Source organism: Vombatus ursinus, unplaced genomic scaffold (genome assembly GCF_900497805.2).
Source record: "Vombatus ursinus unplaced genomic scaffold, bare-nosed wombat genome assembly UNPS02004395.1, whole genome shotgun sequence".
Classification (NCBI taxonomy): domain Eukaryota; kingdom Metazoa; phylum Chordata; class Mammalia; order Diprotodontia; family Vombatidae; genus Vombatus; species Vombatus ursinus.
Window position 1 is genome coordinate 1 of NW_020944173.1, and position 20,337 is coordinate 20,337.

The 20,337-nt window shown below is 39.9% G+C and overlaps 1 protein-coding gene across 1 annotated transcript; it reads left to right on the forward strand.

Annotated features, from left to right (window-relative positions):
• Positions 1-1,458: 1,458 nt before the first annotated feature.
• LOC114023156 (TRPM8 channel-associated factor 2-like) lies at positions 1,459-17,669 on the forward strand. Its single transcript, XM_027835682.1, has 7 exons — positions 1,459-1,545; positions 9,514-10,514; positions 10,937-11,028; positions 12,652-12,865; positions 14,133-14,372; positions 15,807-16,144; positions 17,144-17,669. The coding sequence occupies exons 1-7, from the start codon at positions 1,511-1,513 to the stop codon at positions 17,396-17,398; spliced, it is 2,175 nt and encodes a 724-aa protein (XP_027691483.1). The 5' UTR covers positions 1,459-1,510; the 3' UTR covers positions 17,399-17,669.
• The last annotated feature ends 2,668 nt before the right edge of the window (positions 17,670-20,337 follow it).

Consider the following 20,337-nt stretch of genomic DNA (forward strand, 5'->3'; position numbering starts at 1 on the left):
CCTGGGCAAGTCACTTAATCCCATTGCCTAATCAAAAAAACAACAACAGCAACAACAACAACAGAATTAGTCCAAATTGTCAGATCTAAGGAGCAGTGATTAATAGTTTCTTGTTAGAAGGTATTTTCTGGTTGTTGTGTTCTGTAGATCTGTGCCTAACTGTATGCTGCTCAACATTTAATCAGGGGCTTGAATAAAAGAGTAGATGGCATGCATGTCAAAATCAGGATCCAAAAAGTTATCAACAGGCATTTAGCTGAATCCAAGAAGATGGAAATTATTCTGGATAAATGTAAAATCTTTTACCTGTGATCAAAAAATCAACTTCAGAACTGCAGACTGAGACAGGTTTGTCTAGATAGCTCTTCTGCAAAAGATCTTTTGGGTTCTTCGTGTGGTGCTAGCTCAATATGAGTCAATAGTGCTATGGCAACCAAAAAAAAAAAAAAGCTAAATCTGTCTTAGGCTTTATTCAGAGATGTTTAGGCTCCATGGCGATGAAGTGTTACAGTGTTATGCTCCTTCTCTAATCTGACATGGTCAGACTATATGTGGGTATTATGTGATTCTGCAAATTGTTCTGTGGAGGTCAAGGCAGACGTTTGGCCTGTTAGCCTGACCCTGACAAGGTGCTGTCTAACTTGCTGGGAATGGATGTGGCTGGAATCTACTTCACGAATGCTAACAGGTTTACAGGCCTCCTCGAAGTCACTGGGAAGAGCCCACAGAACAAGTATCGTAGTGACAGACATTGGAAATGATGTTCCCTACCACAAAGAGCCAGTTGGAGCTGAGATGTTGGAAACTAAGCCAGAAGGGTGGTGAGGGAAGTATCAAAACAATAATTATTCCCAGACTTGGATGCTAGATTTGTTTATCAGGCAGCTAAGTGGTATAGTTGATAGGATGCCGGACTTAGAGTCAGAAAGGCCTGAGTTCAAATTGAGGAAAATAATATTAATGCTGTGTGTCATTTGAATTTTAAAATGAATCTGTAATACACCTTTTTCTGGCAAAAGCTCCATCTTTTAGCCTACCTTTTAGTCAGGGGTCAGGAGCCTGTGCCCTCGAGGCCACATGTGGCCCTGTAGGTCCTCAAGTGCTATCCTTTGACTGAATCAAAACTTCAGAGAATAAATCCCCTTCATAAAATGATTTGTTCTGTAAAACTTGGACTCAGTCAAAAGGCTGCACCCAAGGACCTAGAAGGACGCAGGTACCTCATCCTTGGCCAGGGTCAAGAGACCTTTCCCAAACTGGCTGAGGAATTGCCTCCAACCCCCAAGACAGTTACCTGTGTAGAAACCTTGGGTTTTTTGTTTTCATGTGTGTGTGCGTGAGTGCGTGTGTGTGTGTGTGTGTGTTTTACCCTATAAACAGAAGCCAGTCTGAGCTAGGTTTTCCCAAGGGACATGGTCCCCTGGTCCTCTATCCGTGCTTTTCCTCTCATCTAGTTGGGGGTGACCTGTCCTGCCCAGGAGGATACCAAGCCAGTGAAGACCCAATAGAGATGGCATATGTTTTTCTGGCCAAGAATTGCTGGAGGTAACTGTCTCTCATGGAACACCTGGCATTCACTGAGGGTCAGAGAGGGGCATGATCAGCCACATCCGAAGGCCAACCTATGACCTATCAGGTTCAAGGGAGGTCCCAATGACATACCGTCAGAACGAAGACACTTGGATTCAAAGCCTCCAACATTTATTGGCTATGTCACTCCTGGCAAGTCATTTAACCTCTGTCTACCTCAGTTTCCTCATCTGTAAAATTGGATATGGGAATCTGATGTTTGAATAGGCCATCTCCTAAAGTATCTTTTAGGACTGGGAGGAAGAAACAGTGTTACTCAGAAGCAGAAAAATGGATTAAATCAAATTAATAGTCATTTTTGTCTCTTATTTTGATTCTAGAAGGACAGGTTATACCTGTACTGTTCTTTTAATTTTTTTTGCAAGACAGTCAGAAAAGAGATTGCCTAATACTTTATTCACAATTAATCATTTTTCCCCCTATGGCAATCCTGGGACACACCCTAATTTCTTTAGAATTCCAAATTGAGATGATCACTATTAACTTTACCTTAATTGCACTTGAGTTTGGAGACATCTGGGCAGTTTTCTGCTAATAGTCTAGTTTCATCACCAAATCATGTAAGTTTTTTTTTTTAATTATTTCTGCATCTGATTAGAAGCTCACTTATTCTGTGTTGATTCTGTAGCAGGGAGGTGACATTTTCTTGATCCTGTGTCCAAATCCATTTTCTTGTTAGTTTCCTAACAGTCATATCCTGCCAACCAAACTTGTTTTTCCACCCTCATACTGCCTAATCCCAAGTAAATCTCACCATCCAAACTGGCTGTCACTGTTCCCCAGTTGAGCAATGCTGGAAGTCGGAATCATGCTGATTGGGTCCACTATAAATATATGCTATCAGACCTGCTAAGTGCACTGAACTGGTGGAGCTTTGTCAGGGCCTAGCCCCCAAGGAGCCCTTACTGCTGCCTAACTCATATTGTATTCCTTAAGCAGGTAGTGAAAAATCATAGAGTTATATATTTAGAGCTGGAAGAGACCTTCAGAAGTCATCTAGTTCAACCCCCTCATTTTATAGATGAAGAAACTGGGACCCAAGATAGTTAAGTGACTTGCACAAAAACCCTCAACCAAAGTAGCAGATTCAGGATTCAAACACACATCTACTGACTTCAAATCCAGTGCCCTTTCCACTGTGCCAAAATATTTTTCAATCGTCCTGACTCAAGACTTTTACTTCCCAACCTCTTTACTGTCAGAAAAGGATCTCCTCCACTTTGGTGAGTTTCCTTGATTAACCCACAGGCTTTTGATCACTTCTTAACTCTCTGGATTCTCTGCCCTTAAACTCTCATTTTGTTCTGTATAGGCATAACCCACCTAATATCAGGAATTAGTTCTGGGAAAATATGATTTTACTTGAAACAGCATTGTAGAGGTCATTTATTTCTGTAGCAATGTTATAAATGAAAGCTACTTGGCTGGGCAGCTCAAATATGGTCTTTAAAAGCTTAAAATGTGTCATTTTAGGGATTTGAGACAATTTTAGGTTTAGGCTGGGTTGGGTAGGTTGACCCGAGGTGTGGAGACATGATCCTTCAAGCCTTAAGACAGATTTCTGCTCATTTTGTGGGTGGCAACAATCAAAACGGGTAGGGGAAAGAACAGTGTTTGGGGGGAGGTATTGGCTGGATAAGAAAAAAGGATAAGAAAAAAAATTCATTGGCATCCTAAAATTGATGGAAAAAAAGGAGATTTATTCTTTTCCTCACAGAAAGCCTCTGATCTTTAATATGAGATCTAACAACTCACATATGAAGTGGAACATTTTAACTAACAATAACCTCTATTGTCTGTAACTGAGAAATTTACAGTGCATTTCCTCAGAACAGGAATAAGGAAACATATTTAGCTCTGGCCCAACATGTGGAAAATGGGAGGATGGTTTATTAGAGCTAGAACCTGGGGATTCTGGAGCTAAAATATCCTTAGCCCTTTTTCTACAGACTAAAGGAGCAAGGCAATCTGTTAGACACTGACATGGAAATTGTAGAAATTGGGCCAAAAATTTAATAATGTCAAGTTTTTTTGCTTCTTGTTCTTTTTTTCCTTGAGTTCAAGAAGCAGCTAGTTCTATTCATTAACTTACTGCTTCTTTATTTGTGGTTGGAGGTGCTACTGAGAAAGGCAAAGCTCTCCTAACTGAACTGTCTGTGTAAAGTATTTAGCAACTCTAGGATGTTTGATAATCCAGGAGAAGGAAGGAAATAAACATTTATTAAGTGCCCACTGTATGCCAGAAACTGTGCTAAATGCTTTAAAAATATTATCTCATATGGTCCTTACAGCAGCCCTAGGAAGTAAACACTCTTTTTATTCCCATCTTACAAATGAGGACACTGAGGCAGACAAAGGTTAAATGACTTGCCCAGAGTCACTGAGCTAGATAGTGGGTGAGGCTAGATTGGAACTCACATCTTCCTGACTCTAAGCCCAGTGCTCTATCCATCCATCCAAAATAAATGTAAGAGATAACATCCCATACTATACCATGGACTTCACTGATACTATCAGTTTTCCAGGACTCTTCAAAATTGATGCAGGACTCAGGCCAATCTCTTATTCTTATTCCATGCTTAAACTCCCTGCTCCTGGGGAGTCTGAGGCTGGAGAATCTCTTGAGCTCTGGAGTTCTGACCTTCAATAGGCATAAAGCCAATCTTGTATTCACACTATCATGCATCAGTATGGTGAGACCACAGGAACAAGAGGACCCCTAAACTGATGAAGACAAGACAAACCAACCCAGGTGGAAGAAACAAAGCAGGTTAAAGCTTCCATGCCAATTAGTGTTGAGATTGGGCCTGTGAGTGATCATCACACTTCCACTCTAGGCAAGATAGGGATACCCTGTCTCAAAAAATCCCAGCAACAACACAACAGAAACTGATCCAGGGAAATTCTAGCATTAGTGTAGGGGATTTCTTCCTTTTTTTTAATCTTTGATGATCTCTGAATCCCAATTTGAAAGATGGAGGACTCTGCCTGCCCTCTTGCTCCCTAGGCCTACTTTATTCCTTGCATTCAGATGCCTATCACATAATCCTTAATTACATTTTCTCATTCTTCTGCCACTGACATGATATCTTGAGATGATAGAATCATAAATACAGAGCTACAAGGTAAATTAGCATCTAACCTAAGCTCTTCTTCCAAGGTCAACTTACTTGCTCAACACCACACAACTTTTAAATGGCAGAGTTGGCAGTCAAAACCAGGTTCTCTGAGCAGACAGCCAGTGTTCTTTTCTCCAAATCATGCTATAAAGGGTCTAGAACTCCAGTTTCCTGACCAATCTAGCCCAAGCTCAATCTCCTACTCAGTTTTGGGCTGAGCTCATTACCCATGTTGAGCACTTGTGTGCTGCAAAACCAGTTAGGCCCTGCCCATGAAGAGCTGAAGGCTGGTTGATATTTTTATCTTGTGGGTTACTAATGCCAAAAAATTCACCCCCTAGTGGTCAATCTTTTTGACTAATGTAATGGGCTATATATGCAGCTGCATGTCATCATACAGGTAACATACATTCTTCATAATCTTTGCTTTCCCAGTGAGGTTAGATTGCTATGATAATAGCAGGAAGGTGGTGTGTTGGTTGGAGTACCAGTCATTTGGTCTCAGACACTTACTAGCTGTGTGACCCTGGGCAAATTACTTCACCCTGTTTGCCTCAGTTTCCTCATCTGTAAATTGAGCCAGAGAAGGAAATGGCAAACTTCTCTAGGTTTTTTGCCAAAGAAAGCCCATATGGGGTCACAAAGTGTTGGACATGACTGAAACGACTGTTCGGCAACAAAACAGATACGTAGAATCCCATTAAAAAATATTATGTATTGCTCACTTTATCTGCAGTATTCTTCCTCTTAAGGAGAAGCATCATAGTCTGGTAGATAGAGCTTGACACCTGGAATCAGAAAGCCTGATTTCAAATCCTGCCTCACACTTAAGAGCTATGTGGCCTTGCATCTCTCTGAGTCTTAGTTTCTTGATAAAAAGGAGGTAAAAATGAGACCTATCACACAGGGTTATTGTGTGATCAGATGAGGAAATATATGCAAAATGCCATATGAACATCACCTATTTTTATGAGGCTTCTAAATGGTTTACGCTTCTTTGGCCTTTTTCATTTTTTAGTTTCAAGTCACATTTTCCAAAATAGTTTCTCCCATCTTTTCCTGTCGCCATTTACATTAAATTCACTGTGTAGTGCTAGAAAAATAATGTCAGCAATGCTAAAGCCCCAGTGATCTGAGGCCAGCAAGCAAAACTAAGAGCAATAAAAATGTTTGTTTTTAGCTATGTCACGACAAAAAAAAAGGATAGAAAAAGTGTTATCCTTGGATACCGAATGAACTGGCATAGGTGATTATTAAGCTGTTGTTAGAGATATTTGAAAGATCATGGCAAACAGGAGTAGTACCATGAGATTAAAGAAGGACAAATAAAGCATGCTGATTTAAAGAAAAGGAAAGAGATGAGTCTTCAAACTTTGACTTTGATTCCTGGGAAAATTCTAGAATGAATCATTAAAGACATGAGTGTTGAACCTCTTCAAAGGGAAGTGTTGATTACAAGGAGCCAATGTGGTTTCATTTAGAACACTCCAATCCAGACTATGAAATTATCTTCATTTTTTTATAGAATTACTATATTAGTAGATGTAGATAATTCCTGGGTAGAGCTCACCTTGATTTTAACAAGTCTTCTGATAAAGTAATTCATATTTTTTCCTGTGGAAAAGGTGAAGAGATATGGACAAGATGATAATACAATAACATGAATTCAAAACTAGTTAGAAGGTCTAGACTCAAAGAATAGTTGTTAATGGTGCAACATCAGTGAGGAAGGAAGGGTCCAATGGAGTACTTCTGGGTCCTGTACTCCAAGAATTATTTCTAACAATGACTTGAATAAAGATTAGATGTTATGCTAATAAAACTAAAGATGCCATAAACTAACATATTGGACAGTAGAGTTTGGATCTAAAAAGATCTCAGTAGACTGAATATAATAAGATAAAATTCCAGGGCAGCTAGTTGGCACAGTGGGCAGAGCACTGGCCCTGGATTCAGGAGGACCTGAGTTCAAATCCGGCCTCAGACAGGTAACACTTACTAGCTGTGTGACACTGGGCAAGTCACTTAACCTCATTGTCTAGCCCAAAACAAAAATTTAAATTAAATTAAATAGGGATGAATATAAAGACCTACACCTGGGTACCAAGGCTCAACTTCACAAGTGTAAGAGACAGGAGACATGATTAGACAGAAAAAGTCTGGAAATTAGAGTGGATTACCAACTCAAATTTTTAATCAGCAGTGTGATGTGATAGTCACAAAAGCCAATGTCATCTTGGTCCATATTAAGAGAAGTATGATGTTCAGTAGTGGGCACCATAATTTAAGAAGGACATTGATAAACTGGAGGGTGTTCAGTGGAGAGAAACCAGGATAATTTAGGACCTTGAATACATGCCATATGAGGATAGGCTAAAGGGACTGGATATGTTTATCCTACAGGAGATAAGAGGTGGGCAGACACGATAGTTGTATTCAAGTATTAGAAGGTTTCTTACGTAGAAAAGATATTAGACTGCTCCTGTGTGGCCCCAGAGAGCAGAACCAGGAGGAAAGAGTGGAAATTACAAAGAGGCAAATTTAATTTTTATTTCAGGAAAAATATAGGGCCTTTGAAAAATGCAATGTACTGCCTTGAAAAGTGATGAGTCCCTCTTGTAGAAGTACTTAAGCAGAATCAGGATGACCATTTCTTGACTATGTTATGCTTCCTTTTGTTCATGAGATACATTACATGATTATTGAGGTAAATTCAAACTGTCAAAATTCTGTAATTTCTGAATGTTTATGTTGACTCACTTTGGTGGATTTTATCCAATTCCTCTAGAATTTTTCTGCTTCTTCAATTTTCTGTCGACACATCACTTACATAGCTATTTAGCAATAGTATAAGAGGCAGATTGGTATAGGGGATAGACCACTGGACTTGGTGTGAGAAGATGTAGGTTAGGATTCTACTTTAGATATTTACTAGCTTTGTAATGTTAGGTAAGTCTCTTAACCAATCTGGGCCCATGGTTTCCTTATTTACAAAATCTCTAAGATTCCTTCTAATTTTAAATGTATCATGCTATGAACTATCTTTATAGTAAATTATTTCCTTATCTTCATCATGGACTGAGGAAGGTAGGATGACCAAATGTCCCATGAAATAATGTTTCTTTGGACTTTGGACACAAACCATACTCCTCTAATTGCCTTCTCTAAGAAGAAACTGAGAGTTGCCCACCCATTTGTGTTAAACTTTTTTTTTTGCTTTTATTAATAAGAAAAATTTCAATATTGATGTGCTTAATTTCTTCTAGTAGGTATTAACTTTGTGGTTGACCAATATGAAGGAGAACCAACATTTAGATGAATAAGTATTCATTAAGATAGTCTAAGGACAATGTGATTACTAGTCTCTCCTGCCCCCTTTAACACAGTTCTTTCACTAGTACAGAAGCAGACATGGGACACAGAGCCTTGAGGACTGTTTTCCATTTTGATCTAGCTCATGAACAAAAAGAAATCATCACTTTGTGGCCAACTGAGTTGCTCCTTGCTTAGTGGACTAACCTTTGGATCATTGAAAGAGCCTTCCTTTCTGGCTTAATAGAACCTTCTAGAATCTCTTCTACACTGACCTAGCCCACAAGAACTTCATCACCTCCATGCCATAATGAAGAGCTTCTGTGGAAGGATTCAATGAAACACATTTTTTAAAAATACTAATCCTTGCTTTGCCCATTTCGCTAAAAGAAAAAAAAGGCTGAAAATAGTGTCTATGGTTTAATATTATTAAGCTATTAGAAAAGATAAAAAGAATGGTTTCAAATAACCAGAGAAGACTTGAATGCACTAATACAGAAAGAAGTGGGCAGATGGTATAAAGTCCAAAGGAGGGTGTCCAGGATGAAGAAGACACTGGAAAACATGCCACACACTTTAAAGTTACAGGAGTTAAGAATGTTTAGCATAGAGAAGTAGTAGGGCAATATGATAGCTTGATAGTTGTTTTCAGGTGACTGAAGAATTGTCATATGGAGGAGGGAATCTATCTGTTTTCTTAGTCTCAAAGGACAAAACGAGGAACAATGAAAGAAATTATGGGGAATCAGATTGTAATTCATTGTAAGGAAACCAATCTTTTTTCTATATAAATGCCATTATTATAATAATAATTATTATTATTTTATGTGGACACAGATTACATTGAGTTTCCTCCATCATATAAAGTACATCATACTGTCTGACTGGATGCATGACACTCTACCTGTTACCCCAGAAAGTGTAATCTGCTAGCCTGTTCACTGTCCAGATTGTCTTGCCTTTAGTGTGAAATTCTGTACGCAATTCAGTAGTGGTAGCCCTCTGCCACTTTTGCACCTCCAGTCTCTGTAACCACTGAGGGTGGGTCAGTAAAATAAACCTATCACAATAGGTGGCACAGCCCAGAATTGCAATGGTCTATTTCAGGACATAGTGAGCTCAAGCAGTGGTTGGATGACTTCTTTTTATTATAGAGGGATTCATGCTTCTAGTAGGGCTGGTACTAGATGAATTTTGGGGTCATTTGCCACTTACTCTCTTTATGGCTGCCACCACCATATTCTTCCAGTTCTTTTTATTGTTGTGCTGTTGTTTTTAAAATTTCTTTGTTTTCTTTTCCCCAAATCTCATCCCCTAATTGAAAAAAAAAGAAAGAAAAGACTACATCTGGGTAGGCCCCTATATATAATGGGCCCAGGAAATATGGCTCATGTAGAATAACTGACTACTGTGCTTCTTCAGGAATATTCCCATCTCCCCTGATCCTCATCACTCCTTTAACCACTGATAGGAACCAATGCTTCATTTTCAGGTTTGAGGAGGACCTCTCTCAGGACCAACAACAACTCCTGGATGGAATCACAGAACTGGATATTAATACTGGTGGACTGCCTTCTCAGCTTCTGGTTCATGGAGCCTTGGCCTTCCCTCTCGGGCTAGACGCTTCGTTTGGTTGCTTCCTGGCAGCTGCTCACTATGGCCGAGGTCGCGTGGTGCTTGCTGCTCATGAGGGCATGCTCTGTGCCCCCAAGCTGGGTCCTTTTCTGTGCAATGCTATTACCTGGCTGGCAGGGGGACAAACAGGCAGAATTGGGGTTAACCCTAATTTTAAAAAACTATATTCCCTGGTATCTGAAATGCAGATAAAAAGAGGCCTGAAATGCAGCGTAGAATCCCATCTGACCACTGGTTTAAATGTTTACTGCTGTTCAGCCTACAGTGACCAAGAGGCAAGGAAGCTGCATGAGTTTGTGGCAGAGGGTGGAGGGTTACTGATTGGGGGTCAAGCCTGGTGGTGGGCCTCTCAGAATCCTGGCAAGACTGCTGTGGCTGATTATCCTGGAAACCATATCCTCAACCCCTTTGGCCTTAGCATCCTAGGGAGTAGTCTAAAAAGTGGTCGATTTCCTGTCCTTGTGCCTGGTAAAGGGAACTATCACTTCCGCTCAGCATTGTCTCAGTTCCAGGATGAAGTAAAAGGAAGCAAGGTCTTGGCAGAAGGCTGGCAGTCGAAGCTAAGGAAGGACTGTGCAGCCTTCCTGAAGATTCCTGCAGAAGGAATCCCTGCCTATGCCTCTCTACATAGATTCCTGAGGAAGGTGCTCAAACAAACTGGCCTCCCCCATGTCAGCCAGGATCATCCTGTGCACAGCAATTCCTGTGAGGCCACCCTGCTCTGTATGGCCACTGAGCTTGCTCAAAGTGGGACTGATTGCTTTTCAGTGGTCCGCAGAGCTAGTAAAGGGACTTGCCCATCCCAACTGTACTCCCCAGGACCTCCTGTCACCATGGAGATCAATGGTACCAGTCCAGGTAAAGATGGAGGATGAGGACCAATGGATAGTTGGGAAAGAATGGGCTGAATGAATCCAGTAGGACATCACAGGACTTCAGTTGCCATAAGAGCCTGTCCCTTTAAGGAGATGGGGCTTGAGTTATTGGGAGTAGTTAAAGGGTAAGCAAGTAGGAAAAGGGTTGGGATATCTAAGGTTCAAAGATAGGATAGCAAGTCTTTGGGAAGAAGTGTGAAGGCTCCAAAAGGAACTATGTGGCTCTGGAAAGAGGATATAAGAACTCTTGGGGATGATATCAGGGCTTTAGAAAAGGATATGAGGATTGTAGGAGGGATTGGTGGGGGGGGGGGTCTGAGAAGTGATATCAGAGATCTGGGTGAGGTAAGGAGAAGGAGGGAGTCAGGGTAGAAGAATTCCACCCATTATTATGTCTCTCTTCAGATACTACTGTATGGGTGAGCACCGGACTCTATCTCCCTGGAGGCTTTACTGCAAACATCATGATGCCTTGTGCTGCCACTACTGGCCTACAGGTAACTCCCTGTGCCTGCCTATTGCCTCTCCTATACATACATACATACATACATACATGCATACATATATATATATATATATATATATATATATATATAAACACACATTCACAGATATATCTCCTCATGGCTGTTCCTTGCTCTAACACCACTTATTCTCCTTATGGCTGCCACCACCATATTCTTTCAGTTCTTTTTCTTGTTGGGCTGTTGTTTTAAAAAATTTCTTTTTTTACTGACAAGCATTTGTTTTCTTTTTCCCAAATCTCATCCCCTAATTGAAAAAAGAAAAAAGAAAAGAAAAAGAAACCATGGTAATACATATGCATAGTCAAGCAAAGCAAATTCCCACATTGGCCATGTCCAAAAATTTTTGTTGAAATCTGTATCTTAACCTCATCTATCAGGAGATGGGCAATGCATTTCATCTTTGGTCATCTATGATCATGGTCTGTAGCACTGGTCAGAGTTCTCAAGTCTTGCAAAATTGTTTTTCTTCATAATATTGTTGTTACTGTCTAAACCTTTCTGATTCTGCTAACTTCACCCTATCAATTTCTACAAGTATACCCAGTTTTCTCTAAAACCATCCATTTTGTCAGTCAGTCATTACACATTTATTAAGTGCCTACTATGTGCTAGACACTTTACTAAGTGCTCATCTCTTACAGCAAAGTAATATTCCATTAAATTCACAAACCGTAATTTGTTTAGCTGTTCCACAGTAGATGCACACTCTCCTTTGGTTTCTAGGTTTTTGTTATTGCAAAAAGAACTGCTGCAAATATTTTTGTACATATAGGTTCTTTTCATCATTCTTTGATTTCTTTAGGGTACAAGCTTTGCATCGGTATAGGTAGGTCAAAGGGTATGCACAGTTCAATTGCTTTTTAGGCATAGTTCAAAATCTCAGAATGGCTATACCAGTTTGCAGCTTCACATTATTGTATGTTAGTGAGCCTATTTTCCCACAGCCCCACCCCACCAACAATCTATACCTATGATTAAACCTCCACCTTCCTGTTCTTGTTCCCAATTTCCCTTCTAGAGAGTTCCAAGCAAAATGATCTAGTCTCTGGACCAGAATCTATCCTATGAGATAGTATATCTTAAACAGCAAGAGATCCAGAGAATGTGGGGTCTGGTGTGTTTCATCCAATAGGAAAAGATATTCAGAAGGTTCCATGCTTTATTTTAGTTTCCCCCAACCTCTTTCTGGGATGAATGCCTCTCTCTTCAACATAAAAAGTTTCCTTATGATAAAAAGTTGCCAAGTTTAGTCACACTGGATTCTTGTTCCATTCAGGAAATGTGCTCTTACACAGACAGAGAGGGATAATTTGTGATAAGTTTCATCTGCTAATGTCATCACTGAAGACTGGAATTATAATCAGAACATCTTATTTTTCCTTAACAACTCATTATTCATCTGTCACCAATGATTTTGTAAATTCTTATTGAGCCTATATTGGTATTCTCCATATATGAACCCTTAGGAGTATGGAGTCACTACCTACCCAATGCCCATAATTCAAGGTTAGTTTTGCATAAAAGACATTGAAAAATGATCTAGCACACACTTTCCAGTAGCTGCTAGCTGTGCTCATGACTTCTCTTTCCCAGGTACAAATTGGCTGCCACTCTGATGATCTCAGTGAGGCCAAGAAGCTTTGCCGAGCACCTGTGGTGATTCACCGATGCTGCCTGGACAGACCAGAGCTGTCAGTCTCCTCCCTCTGGGGGGGCCTCATCTATATACTTGTGCCTCAGGGCAGTAACCTGGGTCCTGTGTCAATCACCATCACTGGAGTTGTGCCTGCTCCTTACTTCAAGCTGGGTGAGTAAAGGCTTTGTGAAGGCTAAGCCCAAAGGTACCTGGAGAAAGGGTGAAGGAATTATACACTAGGTTATAAAGAAGGAAAATAATGTGTACCTTGGATTGATAAAGAGGAAGAAGATGTATTGAGGGTGGGGCATTAGGGAACTTCCTGTGTCCATGGAGAATTCAGGGGAGCATGAGGAAAGGTGATCAGGGATTGGCCTTTTGTCTGCAGAAATGGGGATAGGATGCATTCCAAAGGTGAAAGTAGAAGAAAAAGGCACTGAATTTAGACTCAAAGGACTTGAGGTCAAATCCTGACTCTGCTATTTACTGGTTGTGATACTGAACATTTTATTTTAGCTCTCTCATGAGTAAAATGAGAGAGTTGTACTGGATCCACAAATTTATTTTTAAAGAATATTTTGATAACTGTGTTTCAACATAATTGGTTTCTTTTGTGATTCTGTATTTTATTTTATGTACTTAAAAATTGAGTAGTCCATAGGCATTACCAGGCTCCTAAAGGGGCCTATGCACAAAAGGTTAAAAAGGTTAAAGGTTAAAGGTTAAAAAGGTTAAAAAACCCCCATAGGACCTTTAAAGTCCCTTCTAGCTCTAAATATCTGATCTCTCAATGTTATTCTCCTATTGAAATCAACATTTCAACTTTCATCCTTAGGAAGTAGAAAAATGAAGGAATACTTAAAACCACATAGTGTCCAGAGGGAGGGAGGTGATAGGACTGCACCTCATCTCATTATTGGGTCTTTCCTAAAGCTGTGATCAGAGATACATTTTAGGATAGACATTAATGAATTACCCCATAGACAGAAAGGCACCTGGGATGGCGAAATGACTAGAGTTGTATGGGGATTAATTGAAGGAACTACAAGTATATAGCCTGGAAGAAAGAAGGTTTGAAGGGATATGGTAGTTTTCCAATATTTAGCTGATAGGTGGAATTAGGGTGATTTGTGATCTGTTTGTCCTCAGGGAACAAATTTATGAAGAGGGAGCTTAATTTATGGGGACAAATTTTATCTTAATGTAAGGAAAAAAAGTCTTAACAATTAGATCTTCTCCAAAGTGAAATGGATTGTTCTGGGAGGTAGCAAATTACCCAAAGCGGGAGGTCTGCAAATAGAGGCTGGATGAGCATTTATCAGAAACAGAGAGAAGGGAATTCCTGTTCCTATTTAGGTATGGGCTGGATTAGATGGTCTCTGAGATTCTATCTGAGATTCTATGACAGGCCCATTAACCCCACAATCTCTATCCAAAGGGGAGACATCTCTGGAGGAGTGGAAAAGCTCCATTCGCCACTACCCAGTGCCCTGGGGGGAGCTGGCGACAGACAACATCATCCTCACGGTGCCATCTGAACATCTTCAAGACCTGGAAGACCCAGAGCCATTGCTTCATCTCTGGGATGAGATGATGGGAGCCGTGGCCAGGCTTGCATCAATAAGCTTCCCTTTCCCTCGGCCTGAGAGGATCGTGGCTGATGTACAGATCTCAGCTGGTGGGTGTTCTGGAAGTTGGGATGTGATAAATGTACATGTGATAAATCAGCCCAAAGTTCACAAATATTACTTGTTCGTCATTGTCTCTATTCAAGGTATTATGCATGATGGGTAATAGTACAAGTGAGCAGGACCTTATGAACTAGTTGGGAAAATGAGAGAAAAACCACACTGAAATTTCCAAAGGAACACAAAAATCAAATAATAGTGTTCATTCATTGATTCACTCATTCATCTTTCCTTTGCTTATTCAGTAAGCTTTTATTGTGTGCCTCAGTGTGCAGAACAAGAGCTTTCACAAAGTACTCGTAGAGAAAATAAATGCTATGATTTCAAAGCAGGGGCTTCAGTATGTAGTGGAGTGATTAAGGAGCCTTCCAGGGAGTGTGGGGGGACATGAGCTGGGCCTTGAAGAATTGGCAAAAGTCAGATAAAGAGAAGTACAGTCAAGTCAACAAGTCAGTAAGCATTTATTAAGTACCTTCTGAGTGCCAGCACTATTCTAACATAAAAAGAAAGACAAAAGACAATCTCTCCTCTCAAGGACCGTACATTCTCATAAGAGAAAACAGCTTGTAAACAACCAAGTACAAAAATGATCTACACAGGATAAAATGGAGACAATGTCAGAGGGAAGCCCTAGATTAAGGGAATAATCATTGATTACAGAGGCCTGGACCAGCACCAAAGGCTGCACAAATGGAAAAGGAAGAGCATAGTTCCTCACTTTAGGAGAATTCACAATATAACCGAAGCTGACCATAAGAAAAGGGAAATAACCTACACTATTCCTATCTTCCCAAGCTACAGATGGGATATACTAATGTGTAAAAATGTATAAAATAATAGCTAGCATTTATATAGTGCCTACTATGTTCCAAACACTGTGCCAAGTACTTTACCAGTATTATCTTTTTATCCTCACAACAACCCTGGGAAGAAGGTGCTTTTATTTATCCTCATTTTCCAGTTGAGGAAACTGAGGTAAATAGAGACTAAGTGACTTGCCCAGGGTCACTAGTAAGTGTCTGGGACTAGATTGGAACACAGGCCTTTCTAACTCCAGGCCCAGCACTCTATTCACCATACAGCCTAGCTTCTACAAGAGAAAAAAACACAATACATGGATCATTGTGGTGCAGGTATACAATTGCAAAATTGACAAAATGTTAGAGGCACGTAGAAACAATACAACCTTTATGTGAGAAATAAGAAATTGGGGCTGGCAGGTGGTGTGAAATGGGCAAAAATGTTTTCTTCCTTGTTTTGACTAAGTAAAGAGAATCCATCTATTCTCATATATGTGTGAAAATGTTATGCATGAGAGAATATGGGGTGGGGGGAGAGATGCATTATGAGAATAACCTAGGGATGGCAGATTGGGCTCTCTCACATGGAAATCTCTGCCTTGTCTTCTTTCTTCCACTCCCCAGGCTGGATGCATTCAGGATACCCCGTCATGTGCCACAAGAAGTCAGCGGAGGAATTAGTCAATGAGAAGAAAATAAAGTTTAATGGCATCTGGGGCCCCATCCATGAGCTAGGCCACAACCAGCAACGACACGTCTGGGAGTTCCCCCCACATACAACTGAGGCTACCTGCAACTTGTGGTCTGTCTACATACATGAGACGGTGCTAGGCATTCACCGGAGCCAGGCCCACCCCGCACTGACTCCCTCAGATAGGGAGACCAGGGTACAAGAATACCTGAGAAAAGGGGCTCCTCTGAAAGAATGGAGTGTTTGGACAGCACTGGAGACTTATCTGCAGGTACTAGAAATGAATTGAGAAAGAAGGGAAGAATACTACTCCTACTCCTACTCCTACTCCTACTACACTACTACTACTACGACTATGACTACGACTACTACTGCTACTACTACTATGACTACGACTACTATTACTACTACTACTACTACTACTACTACTACTACTACTACTTCTACTCCTCTAGCATTTATATAGTGCCTCGAGGTTTACAAAATACTCTTTATAAGTTTTCTCATTTGGTCCGCACAATGACCCTGTAATGTAAGTGCTATTATTTACAGATGAGAAAACTGAGGCTGAGAGAGTTTAAGTGATTTGCCTGAGGTATTCATCCATATCGGGTCATGGATTCTGGATCTTCATGATGCTAGATATCTTATTGCACTTCTCTGTGCTTTAGTTGTATAGCAATAAAATGGGACTGATAGCTTCATCCCTAACTATCACCTAGTGAAAAGTGAAGATAAATGAGGGAGTAGATAAAAAGTATTTTGCAGAGTTTCTTTTAAGGGTCTCTGCAGAAGAAAACATTCTAATTTATATAGCCTAGATAAATGTTCTCTTAACTAATTATGATTATAAAGATTCTATTGGACATTACCTAAAGCATTCTTTGTAGGTCTAGTCACAAAGGGTGACCCCTCTTGTATGTTTATTATGGTATTATTGTTATTGGTATTACCATATTATATTACATAGTATCAATGTGTCATAATTTGACTAAGGTCTAATTTGCACTAGAGTGATTAAGCATTCTTGAAAGTAGTCATTTATCCAAGGTGGATAGTAGAGAATAAGACTGATTGATCATGTCTAAATGGATGTTTGGTACAGGAGAGAAGGGACTTCTGCTCAAATGGTAGGAATGTGGCTAATATTCAAGAGGGAGCCTCTTACTGCAGTAAGGTGAAGTCTTTGATACTCATGTGCTGGGTTGTCTCTGGAAACAGATCTTTCACTCCATCCCCTTTTCTCTTTCTCCTCTCTCTCCTCTCTCAGCTACAGGAGGCCTTTGGCTGGGAGCCTTTCATCCAGCTCTTCACTGAGTACCAGACATTATCTGGGGTGCCCAATGACAATGCTGGCAAGATGAACCTGTGGGTGAAAAAGTTCTCTCACCAAGTGCAGAGGAATCTGACTCCTTTCTTCCAGACCTGGGGCTGGCCTGTCAAGGAGGAGGTTGCTGCTTGCCTGGCCTGCCTGCCTGAGTGGCAAGAAAACCCCATGAATGTCTACCTTCTCATGAACAATTAAAGGATGCCCGGTAGGCCCAGTGTACTCCATCTCCAAAAGTCAGTCTATGGATTGTGTGGGAAATACTCTGGGTGCAGTGAGTCAGTCCCATGCATTCATGTTCAAGATACTATGGTGGTGTGAGGGAGTAAAGTCATCAGGAGAGTACAACCTATCTGAAGGGGAAAACAAGAAAAACCACTTGGAAAGTTATACAGCAACACAAGTTAAATAACAATAAAAATATTTCTTCCCCCTCTGCCTCCAAAGAGGCCTCGGAACCTATCACAAATTGGCACCAAGTGTTCCTTCTCTGAGAATCTGTCTTTGGTTTAAATATGCTATTATTCATCAATACAGTATAATAGTGATAATTCTGGATTTGGTGTCGGGACTTTGGGTTGAATCCTATCTTTGCCATGTAGTACCTGTGTAACCTTGGGCAAGTCATTTAATCTCTGTGGGCCTCTCTATGTTTTTGAGGTGCAGTTTCAGAAAGATTCAGCACATTCAATAGTACATTCATAATATCTTTTATATTTTATTATATTTATATAATATATAACATGTTATATATATTATATAATTTATTTATTATATTATAAACTTTAAAGAATTCTGGAACATTCCTTAAGCTACAGGAAGAGGACTGTAAAATCACAAGTTGTGGTAACAAAATATATTATGGTTTGCTCCCATCAGTTCATTCCATCTGCCAATATCCTTTGCATAAAGAAAGCAGCAGTAGAGATTGCATTGATATGGGGGAAGCTAGATGGCGCAGTGGATAGAACACTGGCCCTGGATTCAGGAAGACCTGAGTTCAAATCTGGTCTCAGACACTTGACACTTACTAGCTGTGTGACCTTGGGCAAGTCACTTCACCACATTGCCTAGCCAAAAAAAAAAAGAAAGAAAGAAAGGGATTGCATTGATAGAACCTGAAAATACTAAACTAAAAGGTTTTCTGTCTGTGGCTTAATCACCTCCATAACTCTTTATCATTTGCATACTATGTGCCAGGCATTGTAACAAGCATTGGAGCTTAAAAAAAAAAAGGCAATTACCTTCAAAAGAAGGCAACTTCCTTCAAAAAGTTCATAATTTAATGTGTGTGTGTGTGTGTGTTGTACACACACACACACACATACACGCACACACACCAGGATAAATAGGAAATATTGAGGAGCTGAGAAAGATTTCCTATAAAATATGGGATTTAGTTGGGACTTAAAAGAAACCAGGCAAAGAATTGGAAATTGAAGAGTGCCCATCAGTTGGGGAATGGCTGAATAAGTTGTAGTATATGAATGTTTCATAAGAAATGATAAGCAGGCAGACTTCAGAAAAACCTGGACTTACATGAACTGATGCTGAGTGAAGTGAATAGAACCAGGAGAACATTGTACACTGTAACAGAAACACTGTGTGATGACTAACTTTGATAGATTTAGCTCTTCTTAACAATGCAATGATCTAAGATAATTCCAAAAAACTCATGATGGAAAATGCTATCCACTGCCAGAGAAAGAACTATGGCATCTGAATGCAGATCAAAGCATTCTACTATTCTGTTTTCTCTTTTTTGTTTTTTTTTTCTCATGGGTTTTCCCTTTAGTTCTGATTCTTCTTTCACAACATGACTAATATGGAAATATGTCTAATATGATTGTACATGTATAGCCTATATCAGATTGCACGCCATCTTGGGGAGAGGGTAGGGGAGGGAAGGGGAAAATTTTAGAATTCAAAATCTTATAAAAGTGAATGTTGAAAACTAAAAATAAGTAATTTTTTTTTTTTATAAAAGAAGCCAGGAAAGTCAATAGGTGTAGCTAAAGAGGGAGAGCAATCCAGGCATGGTAGACAACCAGAGAAAATGCCCAGGGCTGAAAAATGATGTGTCTTGTTCATGGAAGAGCCAGGAGGAAGCCAGTGTTACTAACATGATGAGTCCATGCCTGGGAGTGAGATATAAAAAAGAGTAGAAAGGTAGAATGGGGTTAAGTTATAAAGGGTTTTGAATGCCAGAGCATTTTGTATTTGATTCTACAGTGAATAGGAAGCCACTGGAGTTTATTGAGTAGTGGGGTGATGATCAGAGCTGTACTTTAGGAAAATCATTTGGTGGCTAAATGGAGAATGGATTGGAGTGGGAAGAGACCTGAGGCAGGCAGACCCACCAGCAAGTTACTGCAGTATTCAAGGCATGAGGTGATGAGGGCCTGCCCTACAGTGGTGGCATTGTCAGAGGAGAGAAGGAGGCATATTCAAGAGATGCTGCAAAGGTCAAATTGATGGACCGTAGCAACAGATTGTCATCTGACACAATAAAGGCATTAAAAAAATAAATAAATATGCACCACCAGACTTCAGGGCATGAACATGAAGGCCGAGATGCCAGTGAAATTAATGGAAGACTCACATGGCCCTAAGTCAGTGTAGCCTTCACTTTTCAGTAAAAAAAATAAAAAGTACCTACTATGTGCCAAGCATTGTACTGGAGAATATCCCTTGATATTCTCAAGAATTAAGACATTCTTTTGATAAAGAGGAATTCAAACAGAAGAATGACCCTGTCATCCATGTCACATATTTTCACTTGTCACCTATTTTCAGAACTGTTTTGAAAATTTTTATTTATTCTTGTTTCTTCTGATTATTTCAATTTCCTTTTTTCTTCTGTTTACTTCTGTTTATTCTTTGGGCTGAATTATACTATTAGCCTAAAATGAGGCAAGGCAGGGGACCTGAGCTTTATAATAGTTTTATAATGGCATATATATTTTTGATACCATATATCATATAGTATTATAATAATGTAATATGTATAATAGAATAATATATAATTAGTATTAGAGTATTTTATAATACTGGATATAAAACAGGGTTTTATAATGCTGGCTTTGCTACGTAGTATCTGTGTGGTCTTGGATAAGTCACTGAACCTCTTTACACCT